Consider the following 21325-nt stretch of genomic DNA (forward strand, 5'->3'; position numbering starts at 1 on the left):
TATTGTAATGAGCGCTGCCGAGCTTAACACACCCGATTTGGAAAATTCATGTAACATACAAACAAATTTTTCGAATGAAAATGGTCAGTGTAGTGAAAGTACGACGGAGTTAATTAATTCCGAAATAGGGACTGACAGTGTATGTTTAACTGGCAAACCTTTTTGTAAATTACAGAATGACCAAATGGTCACGCAAAACGAGACAATTCCAGATCGACCATTGAATAGCACAGAGAATAGAAATGCTGACCTTGAGTCGAATCCAATTATGGCTTTGTTGCGACAAATGAGCAAACAACTTAGTGAACAGGACGAAAAATTTAATAAAATTAATGAAAAACTTGACAATAATGACGTAAATATCAAACAACAGAGTGAGAAAACAGACAACAATTTCAGACAACAGAGTGAAGATTTTAAACAACTTAGGGAACAGAACAAACAAGATAATGAAAATCTCAAACAACACTTAAATGAAAAATTAGACGACAATTCCAGACAGCTTAGTGAACAAATTAGAGCCGTTGCCGCGCAGTGCCATGACACTAAGGAACAGTTGCGCACGGAAATTGAGGCTTGTTCACGAAAAAATAGCGAAGAAATTAAGTCTGTTGCGCAAGAATTAAGGGAAATGCAGACAGCCGCAACAGAAACACTCAGAGACGAAATTAGCGGAGTCGCTAAACAATGCTCTGAAAAAGCTACACAATTACGGGACGAGTTTAAAGCAATGACGGTAGAACTTTCGCGCACAGTGGACGCAAAGATAGACGCGAAATTCGAACAGCAGAACACTCAGATTAACGAGCGCTTTAATCAGCACATACAGAACAGTGATACGCGTTTCCGCAGATTTATTCAGGATCAAAACAAAGTAAAACGACAAGTCATGGAAACAATCACTGCACAAATACAAGAGGACAAACGTAAAATATTCGCGAAAGCGAAGACGTATGTAGACAATAATATTACTACAGTGTCCGACAAAATTAATACCATAAAACAATTGAACGCGGAATTACGGGATGAAATTTCTGACCTTAAATCAAAAACAGATACACACACAGTAAATATTCAAACAGTGACAGATAGATTCGAACAATTAGATCTAACACAGGATTGTGATGTTATCAAAGCTGATGTTAAAAAACTGAGCGAAACTACGCGCAAGTTGCAAAAACAGATTAATGCGTCTGATTCTAAAACCGACGATCAGGTTAAAATACTGACTGAAAAATGTGATGAATTGGCCAGTCGTATTGATGTTATCGAAAATACTAATGACAATAAATCAGACGATACTGCACCGGTTTCATTTATCCAAACACCTGAATTTCAAAATTTACAGCAGACGATTAATGAGATCGATTCATCTAACAACACGTTACGTAGGAAGTTATCAAATTTACAACAAGAAGTAACAGAGATGAAAAACATTTCAGTTAATAACATACCACAACAGACGCCACTTAGCGAACATTTGTCAGACTTACGCAGCGCGTATAATGTGAGCAATTTACAGAGACTACGAGACGTAAAATCCGAAAAGCCACGCGACTTAAAATATGAAAAGCTACGCAACTTGAAGTACGAAACGACACAGACGAACAGATTCACACACAAACCTGAACGTGTTCTCAAACTGAGTGACGAGAACGTAGATTTCGAGCAATTTGCATTTGTAAGAAAATGTAAGGAATTTAATAATGACAGCGTACAGGTACACGCTTTGCACTGTATACGACAATTTGTTTTTGTACTTTCACCGCTATTATCTGTAATGGAGAAACTAGCTTTGAACCAGAGGCGACAATTTGCTATTGTATTTTCATCAGCATTACGTATTATGCAGAAACTGGAATTAGCAAGAATACAGCGTTTTACTTCTGGAATTTTACTGCTATTGCTTGCAACGCAAAAGCTAAAATTTATTTGCAGTTCGTAATAGACCTCAGGGGATTCATTACGCTTTAATGAATATGTGCCGTAGCGAGCATAGGGCCCCGAGCTGTAGTAGTGCTGTTTCATCTTTAGTTTTCTGCACTGCTGCCTTTTCTTCTACTATCCTTTATATCTATCAAAACTGCTCTTTAACTATTGCTCTACGTAGTATTAAGAAACGAGTAATGAAAACCGGATATGACAAATCTTTACCGAAAGTGACAATTTTCAGTAGGCACTCCCGTAATGACAACTACCGCCGTAACTTTATTGACAGATAAAATCATAATCATCAGTATGTACAAAATTTTCGGCAGTCGCAAACGCATTTTTTGTAACAATAGACGTTTTTCACCGCAACAGCATGAAAGTCAGCCGCTTAGCATACCTAACCAACAATGCAGTCTACAAGGTCAACCAGGCTTTAATGTTTCGCCGCGTGGACGTATAGCGCCTGGTCCAACAAATAGTAACGCACGGGAGCAGAGAAACAACTATGTACAAAGAAGACAGTATTTCAATTCCCATCGCAATACACCGTATAGGAATGACTATTACGACAGACGTAAAAACGATGAGCACAATTACCAGCGTACATATAATAACAGTCGGTCTCACCAACAGCAAAACCATACGCAAGAACATATTGTCATGAATGAACCCGACAGTAGGTATCATCCAGAGCGTAATACGTCTGGAAGAAGTAATAGGACAGTTCAAATAGTAGAAATGCCACAGAACCCTCCTAATAATAATAACACATCAGATAGAATCTGACTAGATACTGCACAGGACGCATCTTCTAATAACACAAGCACTACCTTTGACACGCAAAATGTTGTTCACGAAAATGTAATTACTTTTGACGATATCAGAGACACTCTCTTGCAGGAAAGACCAGTTATTCAGAAAACTATTTCACATCCTGTTATTGAAATTAAAATTGGTTCTTCGAAATTCTCAGCAGTAATTGATTCCGGATCACCAATATCAGTAATAAATGAAGAGACTTTTAATGAGTGCAACAAAGAGAATACGTATCCGACATTACCATTAGGCAAAACAAAAGTGAAAGGAGCAGTACCGAGTAAAGGAGTAGACGTTAAACTACAGACGCATTTATCATTTTGTATTGGAGGTCATACTTTCCACTCTAATTTTTGGATTGTTCCTTTATTGACAACAGACATTATTTTAGGCACGAATTTTCTGGTACAACACGACGCGGTTATCGACTTTCAGAATTCTTATTTAATGTTAAAGGATGAAAATGTACAATTGGCTTTAGAATTTCAGCACTCTTTATCTGCGGAAGAACAAACAATTAACCGCACAGAGGTCATTTCCGCAACACGTAACATAGACTGTAATCCCACATTGTTCACGGATACGTACGTACATAAACTATAATACTCCAGACGAAGCTGACTACGACGTTATGCAGTTAATTTCTGATAAGGTTAAAGAGAGCAGTGCAACTACAGACGACGAACGAACGCAATTACACAAAATTCTTTTACAGCAAGCTCCAGTTTTTGACAACATTCCTGGTACTATGTCCGGCTTTATGTATGAATTTCAAGTCAAACTGCACGACACATTTAAAGCAAAGCATTATCCCATTCCATATATTCACAGAGAACAGGTTAAAAAAGAGCTGCAAGATATGCTTGATCAAGGAATTATAGAACCAGCAGTTAGTCCGTACATAAACCCGCTACATATTGTTAAGAAGAAAGATGGCTCACTTCGCCTTGTACTTGATTCACGTCACATTAATGACATTATTATTAATGAAACAGATCGACCACAGACATTAGAGGAACTTTTACAGAAATTTCACGGTACAGCTATTTATTCTACACTAGATTTGAAATCGGGATTTTGGCAAATTCAACTTCATCCAAATTGCAGAAAATATACAGCATTTCTTTGTTTCGGCGACTGTTATCAATTTTGCAAATTACCGTTCGGCTTAACTATTTCTTCTGCAGCTTTTATTCGCGGTTTGAACACAATACTTCCGACAGAACTTAAAGACAGAATTACGACGTATGTAGACGACATTCTTATCGCAGAAGCTAACTGGTCTGAACACAATCTGATTCTTGAACAACTGTTACAAACTTTTCATGCACAAGGACTTACAGTTAATCTTAGTAAATCGCACTTTGGCAAAACTTCCATAAAATTTCTTGGACACGTAATTTCAGCAGAAGGCATTGCACCTGATCCGGAAAAACTTCAAGCTCTACGTGACATTACCGTTCCTACGACGAAGAAGCAATTACGCAGTTTTTTGGGCTTAATTAACTTTTTTCGTAAATTTATTCACCATTCTGCTTTAGACACGCCTAGACTATGCCAATTAACAGGTAAAAACAGTATTTGGTCTTGGGATAAGCAAGCACATTCTGAATTTGTGAACCTGAAACATGCTTTGTTGAATGCTCCACTTTTATCGCACCCAGATCTTACCAGAAATTTTTCCATTGCCACCGACAGTTCCAACACCGCTTTAGGCGTACACATTTTTCAGGAAATAGAAGAAGATGGCTCTACAGTAATTAAAAACATCGCATTTGCAAGCCGCATTCTGTCACCTGCTGAACGAAATTACTCCGTTACAGAACTTGAAACATTATGTGTTGTATGGGCTTTCACGAGATTTAGGCACTTTCTTTATGGCAGACATACCACTGTTTACACTGACCACAGAGCGATACAATTTTTACTTTCGGCCAAATTCACTCACGATAGATTAAGTAGATGGAAACTGTATTTACAGGAATTTAATTTTACGATTGTTCACATTCCCGGCACACAAAATGTTATAGCAGACGCACTATCGCGTTCTCTCGGCAACAATCAGCAAGACGTAGCAACCAACTTCTGCAAAGCAAATTTCAGTGTCATGTACATTCAACAAGTAGCATTTGAAAATTTTATTTCGTCGTCATTACAGGACATAGCAAAAGAGCAAAATAAAGACAACGTGTGGAAAGAAATTAAACACCTTTGGCAAGATAGGAATAATGTTACGATTAGAAACCATTACACTGTACGCAATGACATTCTGTTTCGCCGCTCTCATCCTGACAGCAACAGCTGGTTATTATGCATTCCTGACGAACTGGTTAACAAATTAATCTGGTACACTCATTTAAGTTACGCACATTACGGAGCACGAAAATGTTTTCTTATACTGAGACAGAACTGTTATTTTACCAACATGGAGAAACGTATACGACGAGTTTTAGCGTCTTGTAAAATTTGCCAGAAAGCTAAATCAGACACCACTTCACATATTCCTCCATTATATCCCATTATACCTGTTAAATTAAGACACATGGCCGCAGTAGATATTTTTGGTCCGATTCCCAGAACTAACAGAGGTTTTTGCTACATATTTGTCGCTGTTGAGCTTACTTCAAAATTTGTTACTTTCACTCCATTACGCAAAGCTACTGCTAAAACTGTTTCGAAAGCATTTGTAAAACATTTTCTATCTCATGTAGGGCATGTAATGAAAGTAATTTCTGACAATGGATCTCAATTTCGTAGTAGCGTATGGACACGCATGTTACGAGCTAGAAACATTTCTCCGATCTATATATCCAAGTACCACGCTTCTTCGAACCCTTGTGAAAGATTAATGAAAGAAATTGGTAAACTGTGCCGAATATACTGCCACAAAAGACATATTGATTGGGACACACACATATTCTCATTCCAAGACGTAATTAATTCCATTCCAAATGAATCCACTATGCTATCTCCGTCTGTTATACTGAAAAATGCTGAACCACCTAACAAAATTAAAGAATTAATAACATTTCCTACATCTCGTCGATTACGACACCACGAAATAATTGACATTGCGCTGAACAACATCAAACGTGCCGCAGAGCGCCGGAGAAGACAGCAAAAACAGGTTTGTACACGCCGCGTCTTTCACGTTGGACAGAAGATACTAGTACGTACACACTATTTATCCAGCAAATTAAAAGGTAAGTGCAGTAAATTTGAACTTCTATACGCAGGTCCATATCGGATTCGCAGCATCCCTCACCCCAATGTTGTACACGTCGAAACTTTGAGAACTAGAAAATCGAAAGGCAATCACCATATCTCAAACATTAAACCGTTTATTGAGTGAAACCACTGTATGATTCAACACACTATGATGCCATTTACTAATGCAATTATTTCACGTGACTAATTACTGATGATTATCGTATTTTTTCTTGGCAAGTGCCCGGCAAGGTAAGGTTAGCAGGTCGCTTTTCTTGTCGTTACACATCAGACCGTGCACATTTTCCACTTTTTTTGTGTATATGATTGTACTCCAGTTTTGTTTGTATGTATTGTGAAATAGTTAAGATATAACACACAACAGTCGACTTTGACATTTTTTTTGCCCTATGACATCTCAACATCGTGACTGTTTTACATTTTTTTTTTTTTTTGCTACTTCATTGTATTATTCTGTGTACATTTTTGCATCTGAACACTGTCAACGTCTTTAACATATTACGTTTTCTGTCATGTTATGCTGTATGGTTAATTGTGTCACCATAAACCAGTCATTATTTAGTGGGTATATGATTTAAATGCAGGACATTAATCTTTGTTCATCAATTTCAGAAAGGAATGATGATTCTAAGAAATAAATTTAACATAAATGGGAATTTCACCTACGGAATAAACGAAAGGAGATGCAATAACTTTATGAGGAAGAGTAAATGGATCAGGATTAACAAGCATTAACAAGACTATACTATACTCATCACAGAATAGCAGTCTTAACTAATTTTTCTTTCAGAATACAAGGTGATTGATGCAGGCTGTCAGAGAGAACTACACATCTTCGTTTTAGTGATGAAATATGCTAGAGATAAGGAATAGTTATGTAATGAGTAATGAAGTGATTTTTTGCAGATGATAATGAATAATGATGAAGGATATGGTATTATGAATAATGAAGTTTTTCTTTACAGGTGATGATAATGGTGAGGTTATGATGATATGGATAATGAAGTTTTTTTCTTTACAGATGAGGATAATGTTGAAGTTATGTATTTATGCTACGTAGTTATTTAAGTATTTGTTGCAGTTTGCTTTGACAGCAGGTGTTACATTGCATAGTAGGATGACTGAAAGTTTTGGAAAGGACAGCTATGGAACACATTTTTTATACACACTTCACTGCCTGTTAATTCGAAGTTCACTACTTTTCAGCATAGTGTGCGTTTCTTCTTTCAGGTCAATAATCCATTTTGTATTTTTTCCAGGAGAAGTTTTTCATGATACTTACTAAACCTGTTACTTATTATACCTGTTCTAGTACTTGCATTTTTATATTTTTACCCATTTGTGTCTATCGTTTATAAATGTGATCACATGTACTGCCTTGTTACATAATCTTGCTACAGCTGACTCATGACGAATGACGTTACCTATCCTCATTTGCTGCAATAGGTCAAAAGCAAATAGTGTTATGTTTCAGCAATTAATTATCGATCCCAACGCAATGCATTGCTACCAAAAAAAAAAAAAAAAAAAAAAATGTATTACCAGTCCCACATAAGGTCACTAGTTTATGATAATTCTGAATAATACTGATCAACTCTGAATAGCATGTCACTTGAGTAATGACCTCTTAATGAGACTATATTCAAAATAATGCTTTGTCACTAGCTAATAACTGCCACTGTTTATTGTAATGATACTACTTATAATGCCTGTGATTACTAATGATTTGACTGTAATTAACTGATTTTAATAATGACTTTGTAATGATCTGAATACTACTGAAGGAGGAACACTGTTTATTGTAATGATACTACTTATAATGCCTGTGATTATTAATGATTTGACTGTAATTAACTGATTTTAATAATGACTTTGTAATGATCTGAATACTACTGAAGGAGGAACACTGTTTATTGTAATGATACTACTTATAATGCCTGTGATTATTAATGATTTGACTGTAATTAACTGATTTTAATAATGACTTTGTAATGATCTGAATACTACTGAAGGAGGAACACTGTTTATTGTAATGATACTACTTATAATGCCTGTGATTATTAATGATTTGACTGTAATTAACTGATTTTTAATAATGACTTCGTAATAATCTGAATAATACTGAATGATGATTTTATTCAATACTTGCTGGCCACTGAGTGCCAATAATTAATGTCACTTGAAGAATTGTTATTAATTATGCCATTAATTAGCCCTTTTTTTCCCATGTTGAGTTTTCATGTTTTGGTTAATGGCCAATGAGTGCCAATAATTTGTATCACTCAATGTATTATGTTAATGCTAGGCCAATAATTGACTCTCCTTTTCAATTAAGGCTTCTGATGAACATTATTCTGTCTTACTAAAAATACTTTGTAACTGGCCAAGGACCGCCACTGTTTATTGTAATACGATTACCCATGATGCCAGCTAGTGATTCTTAATAGATTGTAATGACACATAATTAATTATGGTACTGTTTAATAATGCTTTGTAATTAACTATGGTACTGTTTAATAATGCTTTGTAATTAATTAAGGCTAATAATTCTTACTATATTGGAATGACAAATGATTAATTAATTAACTGTAATTAGACAAATGATTAGTTAACGACAGATGATTAATTAACTGTAATTAGACAAATGATTAATTAATGACAAATGATTAATTAACTGTAATTAGGAGAAGGTTAATGATTCTTAATTATACTCTGTGACAAAAAAGAATGCGATTATTTCATAATGCTTTGTAACCAGGAAAAGAAGGCTACTGATTCTATGTAAAACAATTAATGAACATTTTTCTGTAATACTATATACTTGGTACAGAAATGTTCAATAACTGGGCTATGAATGCCACAAACTGCTAATTAAGTCTGTAATTGTCAATATTATGTGACTTGATGTCCTTCACCTCATAAGCTGACTACCCTAAATTACTGCAATGTCCATTGGTCCTGTTTATCCTAGTGATCATGGAGCACTATATTTGGTTTTTGCACTAATTCTACGTTGGTGTGCCTTGTAAGAGTGTGGTGTTGACACGACATGCTGTCCACCACCATGAGCGATGAAGACATTATTATGGTCCCACTGTTTGGTGTACCTAATGTACTGCCAAAATGAAAACATGGAACATTACTACGACAGTTCAGTGTCTTGGCTACACTGATAAATTCTGATGGGAAAAGAACTTCAAGTTGTGTCACTTGGTGTTGTACTACTGTGGAAAGATATGGACTTTCAGAACAGCTGTGTGCAATCTAAAGTGCTACAACCATGATGCAATCCTTCCCTTTCCTATCCTGATTCTTGTCACATAAAGAAAAAATTTTTTGGTAACATCATTTATGTTCATAGGTTATACATTTTTCGATTCGCTGAACTCCAGTGCGAGTACACTTATGTCACTGGTCGACATGATGTTTGCCATTATGTTTATTTGTTGTGAAAATGCTAAAGACATTTTTCAGTGCATGTGCACTTTGGACATGATTTTGTTTGCCATTATGTTTATTTGTTGTGAAAATGCTAAAGACATTTTTCAGTGCATGTGCACTTTGGACATGATTTTTTTTGCCATTATGTTTATTTGTTGTGAAAATGCTAAAGACATTTTTCAGTGCATGTGCACTTTGGACATGATTTTTTTTTGCCATTATGTTTATTTATTGCGAAAATGCTAAAGACATTTTTTGATTTGTTCTGAAGTACAGTATATGTGCACTTTTGTCTTTTATATTGTATATACATTTTTTATTTTCTGAACTACAGTGCATGAGCACTTCTGTTAGGTGTTAATATGTTTTTTACTGAACTTCAGTGCCTGTGCATTTTTCTCATTTTTCAATATGATTTGTATAACTTTTATGATTTCCTGATATGTTCATTAAGTACACTCATGTCACTTGTCAACATAATATTTTTTGCCAGTCTGTTTATTTGTTCTGAATATGCTAAAGAATTTTTTCAGTGCCTGTGCACTTTATCTGTCAAATAATTTGTATATACATTTTTCTGATTTGCTACTATGTTTAGTATTCACATTTTGTCTTTGTCTGATATATTTTGTACTTAGTGCGTGTGCACAACATTTAAATATTCTGTAAATTGTAGAATTTTGTTAATTAAAGAAAAATTTTGCCGCGCTTGGCAAGTCCAAATGACTCACCATCGCTGCCAAATTTTTGCCCCCCCAGTGGAGGGTTATGAAACACGTATGTAACATAGCAGCGATGGCGAGGCATTGTAGCATCTGTGACCAGAGAGTATGCGCTTGACCGCGCGAGTGTTGCGAGCGGTTCTCAGTCTGTCTGTCAGTCGTTGCGAGTCTGTCAGTAGTCGTTGCAAGTCTGTAGCTCTGTCTAGTTGAGAGCAGTACTCTGTCAGTAGTCGTCGCGTGCAGTACGCTAATAGTCGTCATGCAGAGCGGTCGGTCAGTAGTAGCAGCCCAGTGCGGTTGTGTGATGTAGGCGGTCGGCAACACTGGTCAAGATGGTGAATAAGGTATACCAATTAATTAATATAATCATTAGATAATGTAAAAGTTTATTTATTGTAATTATTCTCCAACAAGTCCCCCAATAATAATTTTTATTTCAAAAGCATTTTTTCAAAAATTTAATTTTTTATTGAAGTAAAGATTTCGTTGCACTTCCCATTTCATTCCACTTCTTTTGAAGAAAAATTTCACTAAAATCACAAAAAAAGAGAATATTATTATTTGCAATGCAGTTCCTCCAAGCGGTGCGCAACAACAAGAGCAGAAATGTGACATCCATTTATTCTGAGGTAAGACTATAATTCTGATTGTTTTACACAGGGCCAAAGACCGATATTTCGGTTTAATTGAATTTTCTTGTCACTGAATGGACTTTAAATTTTCATGAGGAATTTATATTTGAGTCAGATTGCGAATTTCACATTTTTTGTTGCCATTGTCAGTACATTTCATTGTGGGCAGGTTACGCATAGCGCAATGTCCATTAGTATTCTTAAATAATATTGTCATTCATTTAAATTTTTGTAGGGAGGTTAACTCGGCTCCCATTTGTATTAAGTATCGTCTTTTATTATCGTCATTTTTCTTTTAAATTACGGTGGGGAGGTTACACTTGATTAATTGTCACAATTGTCCTTACTGCTTGAAGGTTAGTCTCTAATTTCTTTCAGTAACATCTCAGCAGTAAAATTAATTAATTCATCTCATTCGTGTAAATATGGACTCGGTTTCTTCCCTCAAGTCAGGAGTCTCCTTTCCACATGGTTGACCAAAGCGTTATGTTCAGAGTCCATCTGAAGGTGAGGTAGAGATTCGAATGTGGCAAATTTTTCTGTGCGACAAGTAAGTTTCATCGGCTACGACCACATGTGAGGAAGAGAGGGGAGAGGCTGAAGGGAGTGGAAGTGGAGGATGATGCGTCCTGGCCTACTGCCAGGGGCCCAGAGTTTTTTGTACGCCTTTTGCAACCCAGCGTAGTGGGAACAGAGAGTACCAGCTGTGTACGTGAAACGCACTTTTCTGTTGTCAGTAGCTTTTGCTTTGACCATGCAGCTGAATCTCACTCAACACTGTAACTTAAGCAATACCTGATAGCCGAAAAAATTGTTTCGACTTATCTTGTATGTCCGAGCTGGTACCAGATTGGACCCAAGTCTCTATCGGCGGATCGGAGTGAGAAAGGGACGTTTGCAGATGTAAAAGTGCTTTCTGAGGATAGAGGTGACAAATGAACATGTCTGCAGGACACATGACGTCAACATCTGGCGTGTGAGACACAACCTGCCAAGTGAGAAAATGCCTTCTAGTTATAACTTTCTTGGCGTTCATGTGTGCCTTCCTACCTTGGAAACTATGGGCAGTACGCAACAATTAAAAAAAGTTGTTGCAAAATACACTCCTGGAAATGGAAAAAAGAACACATTGACACCGATGTGTCAGACCCACCACACTTGCTCCGGACACTGCGAGAGGGCTGTACAAGCAATGATCACACGCACGGCACAGCGGACACACCAGGAACCGCGGTGTTGGCCGTCGAATGGCGCTAGCTGCGCAGCATTTGTGCACCGCCGCCGTCAGTGTCAGCCAGTTTGCCGTGGCATACGGAGCTCCATCGCAGTCTTTAACACTGGTAGCATGCCGCGACAGCGTGGACGTGAACCGTATGTGCAGTTGACGGACTTTGAGCGAGGGCGTATAGTGGGCATGCGGGAGGCCGGGTGGACGTACCGCCGAATTGCTCAACACGTGGGGCGTGAGGTCTCTACAGTACATCGATGTTGTCGCCAGTGGTCGGCGGAAGGTACACGTGCCAGTCGACCTGGGACCGGACCGCAGCGACGCACGGATGCACGCCAAGACCGTAGGATCCTACGCAGTGCCGTAGGGGACCGCACCGCCACTTCCCAGCAAATTAGGGACACTGTTGCTCCTGGGGTATCGGCGAGGACCATTCGCAACCGTCTCCATGAAGCTGGGCTACGGTCCCGCACACCGTTAGGCCGTCTTCCGCTCACGCCCCAACATCGTGCAGCCCGCCTCCAGTGGTGTCGCGACAGGCGTGAATGGAGGGACGAATGGAGACGTGTCGTCTTCAGCGATGAGAGTCGCTTCTGCCTTGGTGCCAATGATGGTCGTATGCGTGTTTGGCGCCGTGCAGGTGAGCGCCACAATCAGGACTGCATACGACCGAGGCACACAGGGCCAACACCCGGCACCATGGTGTGGAGAGCGATCTCCTACACTGGCCGTACACCACTGGTGATCGTCGAGGGGACACTGAATAGTGCACGGTACATCCAAACCGTCATCGAACCCATCGTTCTACCATTCCTAGACCGGCAAGGGAACTTGCTGTTCCAACAGGACAATGCACGTCCGCATGTGCCACCCAACGTGCTCTAGAAGGTGTAAGTCAACTACCCTGGCCAGCAAGATCTCCGGATCTGTCCCCCATTGAGCATGTTTGGGACTGGATGAAGCGTCGTCTCACGCGGTCTGCACGTCCAGCTCGAACGCTGGTCCAACTGAGGCGCCAGGTGGAAATGGCATGGCAAGCCGTTCCACAGGACTACATCCAGCATCTCTACGATCGTCTCCATGGGAGAATAGCAGCCTGCATTGCTGCGAAAGGTGGATATACACTGTACTAGTGCCGACATTGTGCATGCTCTGTTGCCTGTGTCTATGTGCCTGTGGTTCTGTCAGTGTGATCATGTGATGTATCTGACCCAAGGAATGTGTCAATGAAGTTTCCCCTTCCTGGGACAATGAATTCACGGTGTTCTTATTTCAATTTCCAGGAGTGTAATTTGATAATTTGGATGGCCAGAAGAAGAACGTAAGCTGGTCATTTGCGTGCATGCTCACGCTCGGGGAGAGATAACTTCAGGACGCTGGGGGAGAGGTCGTCCTGATGTGGAAGTGTTGACTTACAAGCACCTCCTTGAGTGCGAGGTCCGAAGTTCAAACTTTAGTAAGGGTCATTTGAAAGTGTTGTGTTAAGAATTACGACGAGGAAAGTATTAGGTGCTAATGACTCACCACTTGCTTCAGGAGGACGACAGAAAATGAATGTCTGGGAGTTACAGAGATCAATCTTCTGTGGGATTGTTGTGTTACACTAAATGGACACAAACCATTAACTTGCAACATGAACACCGAATGAAAAATGGCGTGCCACAGTGATCAAGAAGGTTCGCTCGATCGAGATCGGAGGTGAACTTCTTGGGAATTCGTACAGGACGTCCAGCTAGATATCAACGCTTAAGGAATGCAAATAGAATCATTGATGTCTACATCTACATCTACATCTGCATCTACATGGATACTCTGGAAATCACATTTAAGTGCCCGGCAGAGGGTTAATCGAACCACCTCCACAATTCTCTATTATTCCAATTTCTTACAGCGCGCGGAAAGAATGAACACCTATATCTTTCGGTACGAGCTTTGATTTCCCTTATTTTATCTTGGTGATCGTTCCTCCCTATGTAAGTCGGTGTCAACAAAATATTTTCGCATTCGGAGGAGAAAGTTGGTGATTGGAATTTCGTGAGAAGATTCCGTCGCAACGAAAAACGCCTTTCTTTTAATGATTTCCAGCCCAAATCCTGTATAATTTCTGTGACACTCTCTCCATATTTCGCAATAATACAAAACGTGGTCCCTTTCTTTGAACTTTTTTGATGTACTCCGTCCCACCTGGTAAGGATCCCACAACGCGCAGCAGTATTCTAAAAGAGGACGGACAAGCGTAGTGTAGGCAGTCTCCTTAGTAGGTGTGTTACATTTTCTTAGTGTCCCACCAATAAAACGCAGCCTTTGGTTAGCCTTCCCCACAACATTTTCTGTGTCTTCTTTCCAATTTAAGTTGATCTTAATTGTAATACCTAGGTATTTAGTTGAATTTATGGCTTTTAGATTAGACTGATTTATCATGTAACCGAAGTTTAACGCGTTCCTTTTCGCACTCATGTGGATGACCTCACACTTTTCGTTATTTAGGGTTAACCGCCATTTTTCGCACCATGCAGATATTTTTTCTAAATCTTTTGCAGTTTGTTTTGATCTTCTGATGACTTTAGTAATCGATAAACGACAGCGTCATCTGCAAACAACCGAAGACGGCTGCTCAGATTGTCTCCCAAATCGTTTATATAGATAAGGAACCGCAAAGGGCCTATAACACTACCTTGGGGAACGCCTGAAATCACTTCTGTTTTACCCGATGACTTTCCGTCAATTACTACGAACTGTGACCTCTCTGACAGGAAATCGCAAATCCAGTCACATAACTGAGACGATATTCCATAAGCACGCATTTTTACTACGAGCCACTTGTGTGGTACAGTGTCAAAACCCTTCCGGAAATCCGGGAATACAGAATCGATCTGAAATCCCTTGTCAATAGCACTCAGCACTTCATGTGAATAAAGAGCTAGTTGTGTTTCACAGGAACGATGTTTTGTAAACCCATGTTGACTGTGTTAATAGACCGTTTCCTTCGAGGTAATTCATAATGTTGAACACAATATATGTTCTAAAATCCTGCTGCATATCGACGTTAACGATGTTGTTGTTGTTGTGGTCTTCAGTCCTGGGACTGGTTTGATGCAGCTCTCCATGCTACTCTATCCTGTGCAAGCTCCTTCATCTCCCAGTACCTACTGCAACCTACATCCTTCTGAATCTGCTTAGTGTATTCATCTCTTGGTCTCCCTCTACGATTTTTACCCTCCACGCTGCCCTCCAATGCTAAATTTGTGATCCCTTGATGCCTCAAAACATGTCCTACCAACCGATCCCTTCTTCTAGTCAAGTTGTGCCACAAACTTCTCTTCTCCCCAATCCTATTCAATACCTCCTCGTTAGTTACGTGATCTACCCACCTTATCTTCAGCATTCTTCTGTAGCACCAAATCTCGAAAGCTTCTATTCTCTTCTTGTCCAAACTAGTTATAGCCCATGTTTCACTTCCATACATGGCTACACTCCATACAAATACTTTCAGAAACGACTTCCTGACACTTAAATCTATACTCGATGTTAACAAATTTCTCTTCTTCAGAAACGATTTCCTTGCCATTGCCAGTCTACATTTTATATGCTCTCTACTTCGACCATCATCAGTTATTTTCCTCCCCAAATAGCAAAACTCCTTTACTACTTTAAGTGTCTCATTTCCTAATCTAATTCCCTCAGCATCACCCGATTTAATTTGACTACATTCCATTATCCTCGTTTTGCTTTTGTTGATGTTCATCTTATATCCTCCTTTCAAGACACTGTCCATTCCGTTCAACTGCTCTTCCAAGTCCTTTGCTGTTTCCGACAGAATTACAATGTCATCGGCGAACCTCAAAGTTTTTACTTCTTCTCCATGGATTTTAATACCTACTCCGAACTTTTCTTTTGTTTCCTTTACTGCTTGCTCAATATGCAGACTGAATAACATCGGGGAGAGGCTACAACCCTGTCTCACTCCTTTCCCAACCACTGCTTCCCTTTCATGCCCCTTGACTCTTATAACTGCCATCTGGTTTCTGTACAAATTGTAAATAGCCTTTCGCTCCCTGTATTTTACCCCTGCCACCTTCAGAATTTGAAAGAGAATATTCCAGTTAACATTGTCAAAAGCTTTCTATAAGTCTACAAATGCTAGAAACGTAGGTTTGCCTTTTCTTAATCTTTCTTCTAAGATAAGTCGTAAGGTTAGAATTGCCTCACGTGTTCCAACATTTCTACGGAATCCAAACTGATCTTCCCCGAGGTCCGCTTCTACCAGTTTTTCCATTCGTCTGTAAAGAATTCGCGTTAGTACTTTGCAGCTGTGACTTATTAAACTGATAGTTCGGTAATTTTCACATCTGTCAACACCTACTTTCTTTGGGATTGGAATTATTATATTCTTCTTGAAGTCTGAGGGCATTTCGCCTGTCTCATACATCTTGCTCACCAGATGGTAGAGTTTTGTCATGACTGGCTCTCCCAAGGCTGTCAGTAGTTCTAATGGAATGCTGTCTATTCCTGGGGCCTTGTTTCGACTCAGGTCTTTCAGTGCTCTGTCAAACTCTTCACGCAGTATGTTATCTCCCATTTCTTCATCTACATCCTCTTCCATTTCCATAATATTGTCCTCAAGTACATCGCCCTTGTATAAACCCTCTATATACTCCTTCCACCTTTCTGCCTTCCCTTCTTTGCTTAGAACTGGGTTGCCATCTGAGGTCTTGATATTCATACAAGTCGTTCTCTTCTCTCCAAAGGTCTCTTTAATTTTCCTGTAGGCAGCATCTATCTTACCCCTAGTGAGACAAGCCTCTACATCCTTACATTTGTCCTCTAGCCATCCCTGCTTAGCCATTTTGCACTTCCTGTCGATCTCATTTTTGAGACGTTTGTATTCCTTTTTGCCTGCTTCATTTACTGCATTTTTATATTTTCTCCTTTCATCAATTAAATTCAATATTTCTTCTGTTAACGATATGGGCCTGTAATTTAGTGGATTACTCCTTCTACCTTTCTTGAATATTGGTGTGACCTGTGCAACTTTCCAGTCTTTGGGTACGGATCTTTCGTCGAGCGAACGGTTGTATATGATTGTTAAGTATGGAGGTAATGCATCAGCATACTCCGAAAGAAACCTAATTGGTATACAGGTGATGAGAACTGATGGAATGTGAAAGCATGCAAATGAATGTGAAACAGTTTATCATGAAGCTTATCGTGGAACTGGCTATCCTTTACGGTGTAGCTGCAGATAATGCGATGATATGTTTTATAGGCACGGAAAAAACAAACATCCTGCCACTGAATTTCTCCAGTGGTTCCAGGTTGTATGAACTGCAATGTTACACACTTATCAGGAGGGGTAGTTTGCCCTAAAGGAGCATGATTTTTATACGCAGACCAGGTATCAAGCAAAAGCGAGTTATTTTGATGTGCCGTTGGCTGAAGTGGTTTAGAGATAACGTCTCTGATTAGTAATCAAAACGTTCTCGGTCCCAGGTTCGAAATCCGCCACCACTTATATTCTGATTAATAATCAGCATTGGCGGTCGAAGACTTCCGGCATCAGAAGTCACCCTCATTCTGCCAACGGCCTTGTCAAAGAGGGCGGAGGAGCGGGCAGAGATTCAGGGCACTCTCTTGGCCTTGGGGTGGGAAAGTTACCCTAAAGGCGGAAGAATCAGCAATGATCAGCAGCATGAGGATGCACGAGGCAATGGAAATCACTGCATTAAAACACATAACGTGTATCCACAGTACACGTAGCCTGTTATTGAAAAAGTGTCATGATGATTTCTCCATCGGCAAAAGATTCCGGAATAGTCCCCATTTCGGCTCTCTCGGAGGCGACTGCCAAGGTGGAGGTGACCACGAGAAAAAGATTGAATAACCAACGAACATAGTAAGGAAGCTAGAAAATCTGAAAAGTGAAATGTAAAGGCTCAGTCTAGATGTAATAGGGGTCAGTGGCGTGAAGTGGAAAGAAGACAAGGATTTCTGGTTAGATGAGTATAGGATAATATCAACAGCAGCAGAAAATGGTATAGCGGGTGTAGTTTTCGTTATGAATAGGAAGGTAGGGCAGACAGTCTGTTACCGTGAACAGTTCAGTGATAGGATGGCTCTTATCGGGATATACAAGAAACCAACACCGTCGACGATGACTCAGGTATACATGCCAACGTCGCAAGATGAAGAAGTAGAGAAAGTATATGAGTATATTGAAAGGATAATACAGTATGTAAAGCGATACGAAAATCTAATAGTCATGGGGGACTGGAATGCAGTTGTAGGGGAACGAATAGAAGAGAAGATTACAGAAGAATGTGGGCTAGGGACAAGGAATGAGAGAGAAGAAAGACTAATTAATTCCATAATAAATTTCTGCTTGTAATAGCGAGTACTCTATTCGAGAATCAGAACAGGAGGAAATAATCTTGGAAAAGGCCAGGTGATACAGAAAGATTTCAGTTAGATTACAGTATGGTCAGACAGAGATTCCGAAATCAGATACTGCATTGTAAGGCGTACCCTGGAGTAGACATAGACCGATATCACAATGTAGCAGTGATGAAGAGTACGCTGAAGTTTAAGAGGTTAGTCAGGAAGAATCCATATGCAAAGAAGTAGGATAAGCTTGAAGTTCTCTAAGGCTATAGATACAGCAATAAGGAATAGCTCAGTAGGCAGTGCAGTTGAAGAGGAATGGACATGCCAAAAACAGCAACCACAGATATTGGAAACAAAAACTGAGCTACAAAGAAGGTAACTGCGAAGAAACCATGGGTAACACAAGAAATTTTGCAGCTGATCCATGAAAGAAGGAAGTACAATAATGTTCACGGAAATTCAGAAATACAGAAATACAAGAAGCTGAGGGATGAAATAATAGCAAATGCAGGGAAGCTAAGACGAAATGGCTGCATGGAAGATGTTAAGTAATCGAAAAAGAAATGATTGTCGGAAGGACTGACTTAGCATATAGCAAGGTCAAAACAACCTTCGGTGAAATTAAAAGCTAGGGTAGCAACATTAAGAATGCAACGTGAATTCCACTGTCAAATGCTGACAAGGGAGCAGGGAGGTGGGAAGAGTACAGTGAACGCATCTATGAGGGAGAGGACTTGTCTGATAACGTTATAGAAGAAGAAACAGGAATCGATATAGAAGAGGCAGGGGATCAAGTATTAGAATTTAAAAAAAACTTTGGAAGACTTAACATGAAACTAGGCAAAAGGGATGGAAACATTCCATCAGAATTCCTAAAATCATTGGGGGAAGTGGCAACAAAACCACTATTCGCGTTGGCTCGTAGCATACAGAACACTTCCGATATACCATCAGACTTTTGGAAAAATACCATCTACACAATTCCGAAGACTGCAAGAGCTGAAGCCGGCCGGAGTGGCCGAGCGGTTCTAGGCGCTACAGTCTGGAACCGCGCGACCGCTACTGTCGCAGGTTCCCTCTCGGTAGTGCCACGTGGCTAACGGAAAGCCAGTCTCCTTGCGACCGTACATTCCCGTGAGCATCGCTGGCAGCAATCATGTACAGTGGCTACATTCCTGTTTAGATTTTTTGCAAAATATCGCAGAAGAAACATCCAGCTTCTCGTAGCCGTATTACACGAGCTCATTCAAACTCAGTGAAGTGTTGATAATGCCGTCTTTGTAGCCTTAAATACATTCTTGACTAACATCATCTCTCCACGTCCAGTCTCCTAGGTAATAAACGTTACAGCCTGCATTTGAAGCAAGCCTGATTTGCATCCTCATAATTGTGCTAGTAGCGCCATTCTCATACGACTGACTCGAAATTTGAATAGACGTCGTCTTTCAGATGTAGAAACACGCCTACGTTTACATCACACAACTCCTTCTTGGTGTTGCTCAGTGGGTGATCGAAAACTTTTGACCGATACTGTACTTTCTGAACTTTATATTTTCGAATAGGGAAGAACTTTGTTAAAACGCAGGGAAGTACATATTTTGATTATTGGTACGCTAATGACAGACGTTTCATCTTGAATGGCACTGGATTATCCTTCAATGTCCAGGAGTGGGAGCGTGGAAAAGATGGCCGTTAGCTATATTATTCCACTCCTAAGTAGCGAAAACACGACACAATCTAATTACGTTCTAGCAGCTACCGCTCCCAAATCCTCTATTTACTACACAAATTTCCCATTTAAGTGCAAATTGAATATGATAATTAATAAACGTCAAAACAATAAAAACGCAGTCACCTGGATACTTGGTAAAGCAATAAAAATCAAAGTAGTCGATATGGGATATGGACTACCCTTAGTTAACAGATACTCGACGTTACCGTAAACAAGCGTCAGTGTTACGAACGAATAGGGCTTCCTTTTCCAGATGGTCTCCCAGACTGTACTCACCACGCGCGACTCAGCTACATACTCCTCGTGGAACTGGAGGCCGAACTTGCACTTCTGCATCGTGTAGTGTACCAGGTAGGCGCTGTACGTGAGCCTGCCCAGCGGCTGGAAGGGCCGCCAAGACAGCACCGACGACGCGAACCCTGCAACACGGCTCCGTGTCAGGGACAGCACCTCTGCGCGAGATGGAGCTGCGTTTCAGATGTTACATAGCTGCGTCCTCATAGCGTGTTATCGCAGCTGGAAGCGGCAAGGTGATGTGCTCGACATACAGAAAAATGCCTTCTTGCGTCATAATAAACTATAGAAGAGATCATCTAAAAATAAGCTTCTAACTTATAGAATTACATTCCCCTTGAAATATATTGAGTCTCGCCTTTATCTTAGATACTATCTGTGATGAAATGAGTTAAAATTTGTACCACGGTCGGGGCTTGAATCCAGGTCTCCTGCTTACAAGGCAGATGTGGCTTACAAAACACTCGTTCGACCTATACTTGAGTGTTGCTCATCAGTGTGGGATCCGTACCATGTCGGGTTGACTGAGGAGATAGAGAAGATCCAAAGAAGAGCGGCGCGTTTCGTCACACGGTTATTTGGTAAGCGTGATAGCGTTACGGAGATGTTTAGCAAACTCAAAAATGGTTCAAATGGCTCTGAGCACTATGGGACTTAACATCTTAGGTCATCAGTCCCCTAGAACTTAGAACTACTTAAACCTAACTAACCTAAGGACATCAGACACATCCATGCCCGAGGCAGGATTCGAACCTGCGACCGTAGCAGTCCCGCGGTTCCGGACTGCAGCGCCTAGAACCGCACGAACAAACTCAAGTAGCAGACTCTGCAAGAGAGGCGCTCTGCATCGCGGTCTAGCTTGCTGTCCAGGTTTAGAGAGGGTGCGTTTCTGGATGAGGTATCTAATATATTGCTTCCG

At 40.0% G+C, this 21325-nt stretch overlaps 1 protein-coding gene across 1 annotated transcript in view; it reads right to left on the reverse strand.

The window, feature by feature from the left end:
• LOC124622951 (nose resistant to fluoxetine protein 6-like) overlaps positions 1-21325 on the reverse strand; it is a 185072-nt gene that overhangs the window by 26617 nt on the left and 137130 nt on the right. Inside the window, exon 10 of the mRNA XM_047148741.1 lies at positions 20389-20531. Within this exon, the coding sequence (XP_047004697.1) occupies positions 20389-20531 (143 nt within the window). The remainder of the gene's footprint in view (positions 1-20388; positions 20532-21325) is intronic.

Source organism: Schistocerca americana, chromosome 7, assembly GCF_021461395.2.
Source record: "Schistocerca americana isolate TAMUIC-IGC-003095 chromosome 7, iqSchAmer2.1, whole genome shotgun sequence".
NCBI classification, from domain to species: Eukaryota; Metazoa; Arthropoda; class Insecta; order Orthoptera; family Acrididae; genus Schistocerca; species Schistocerca americana.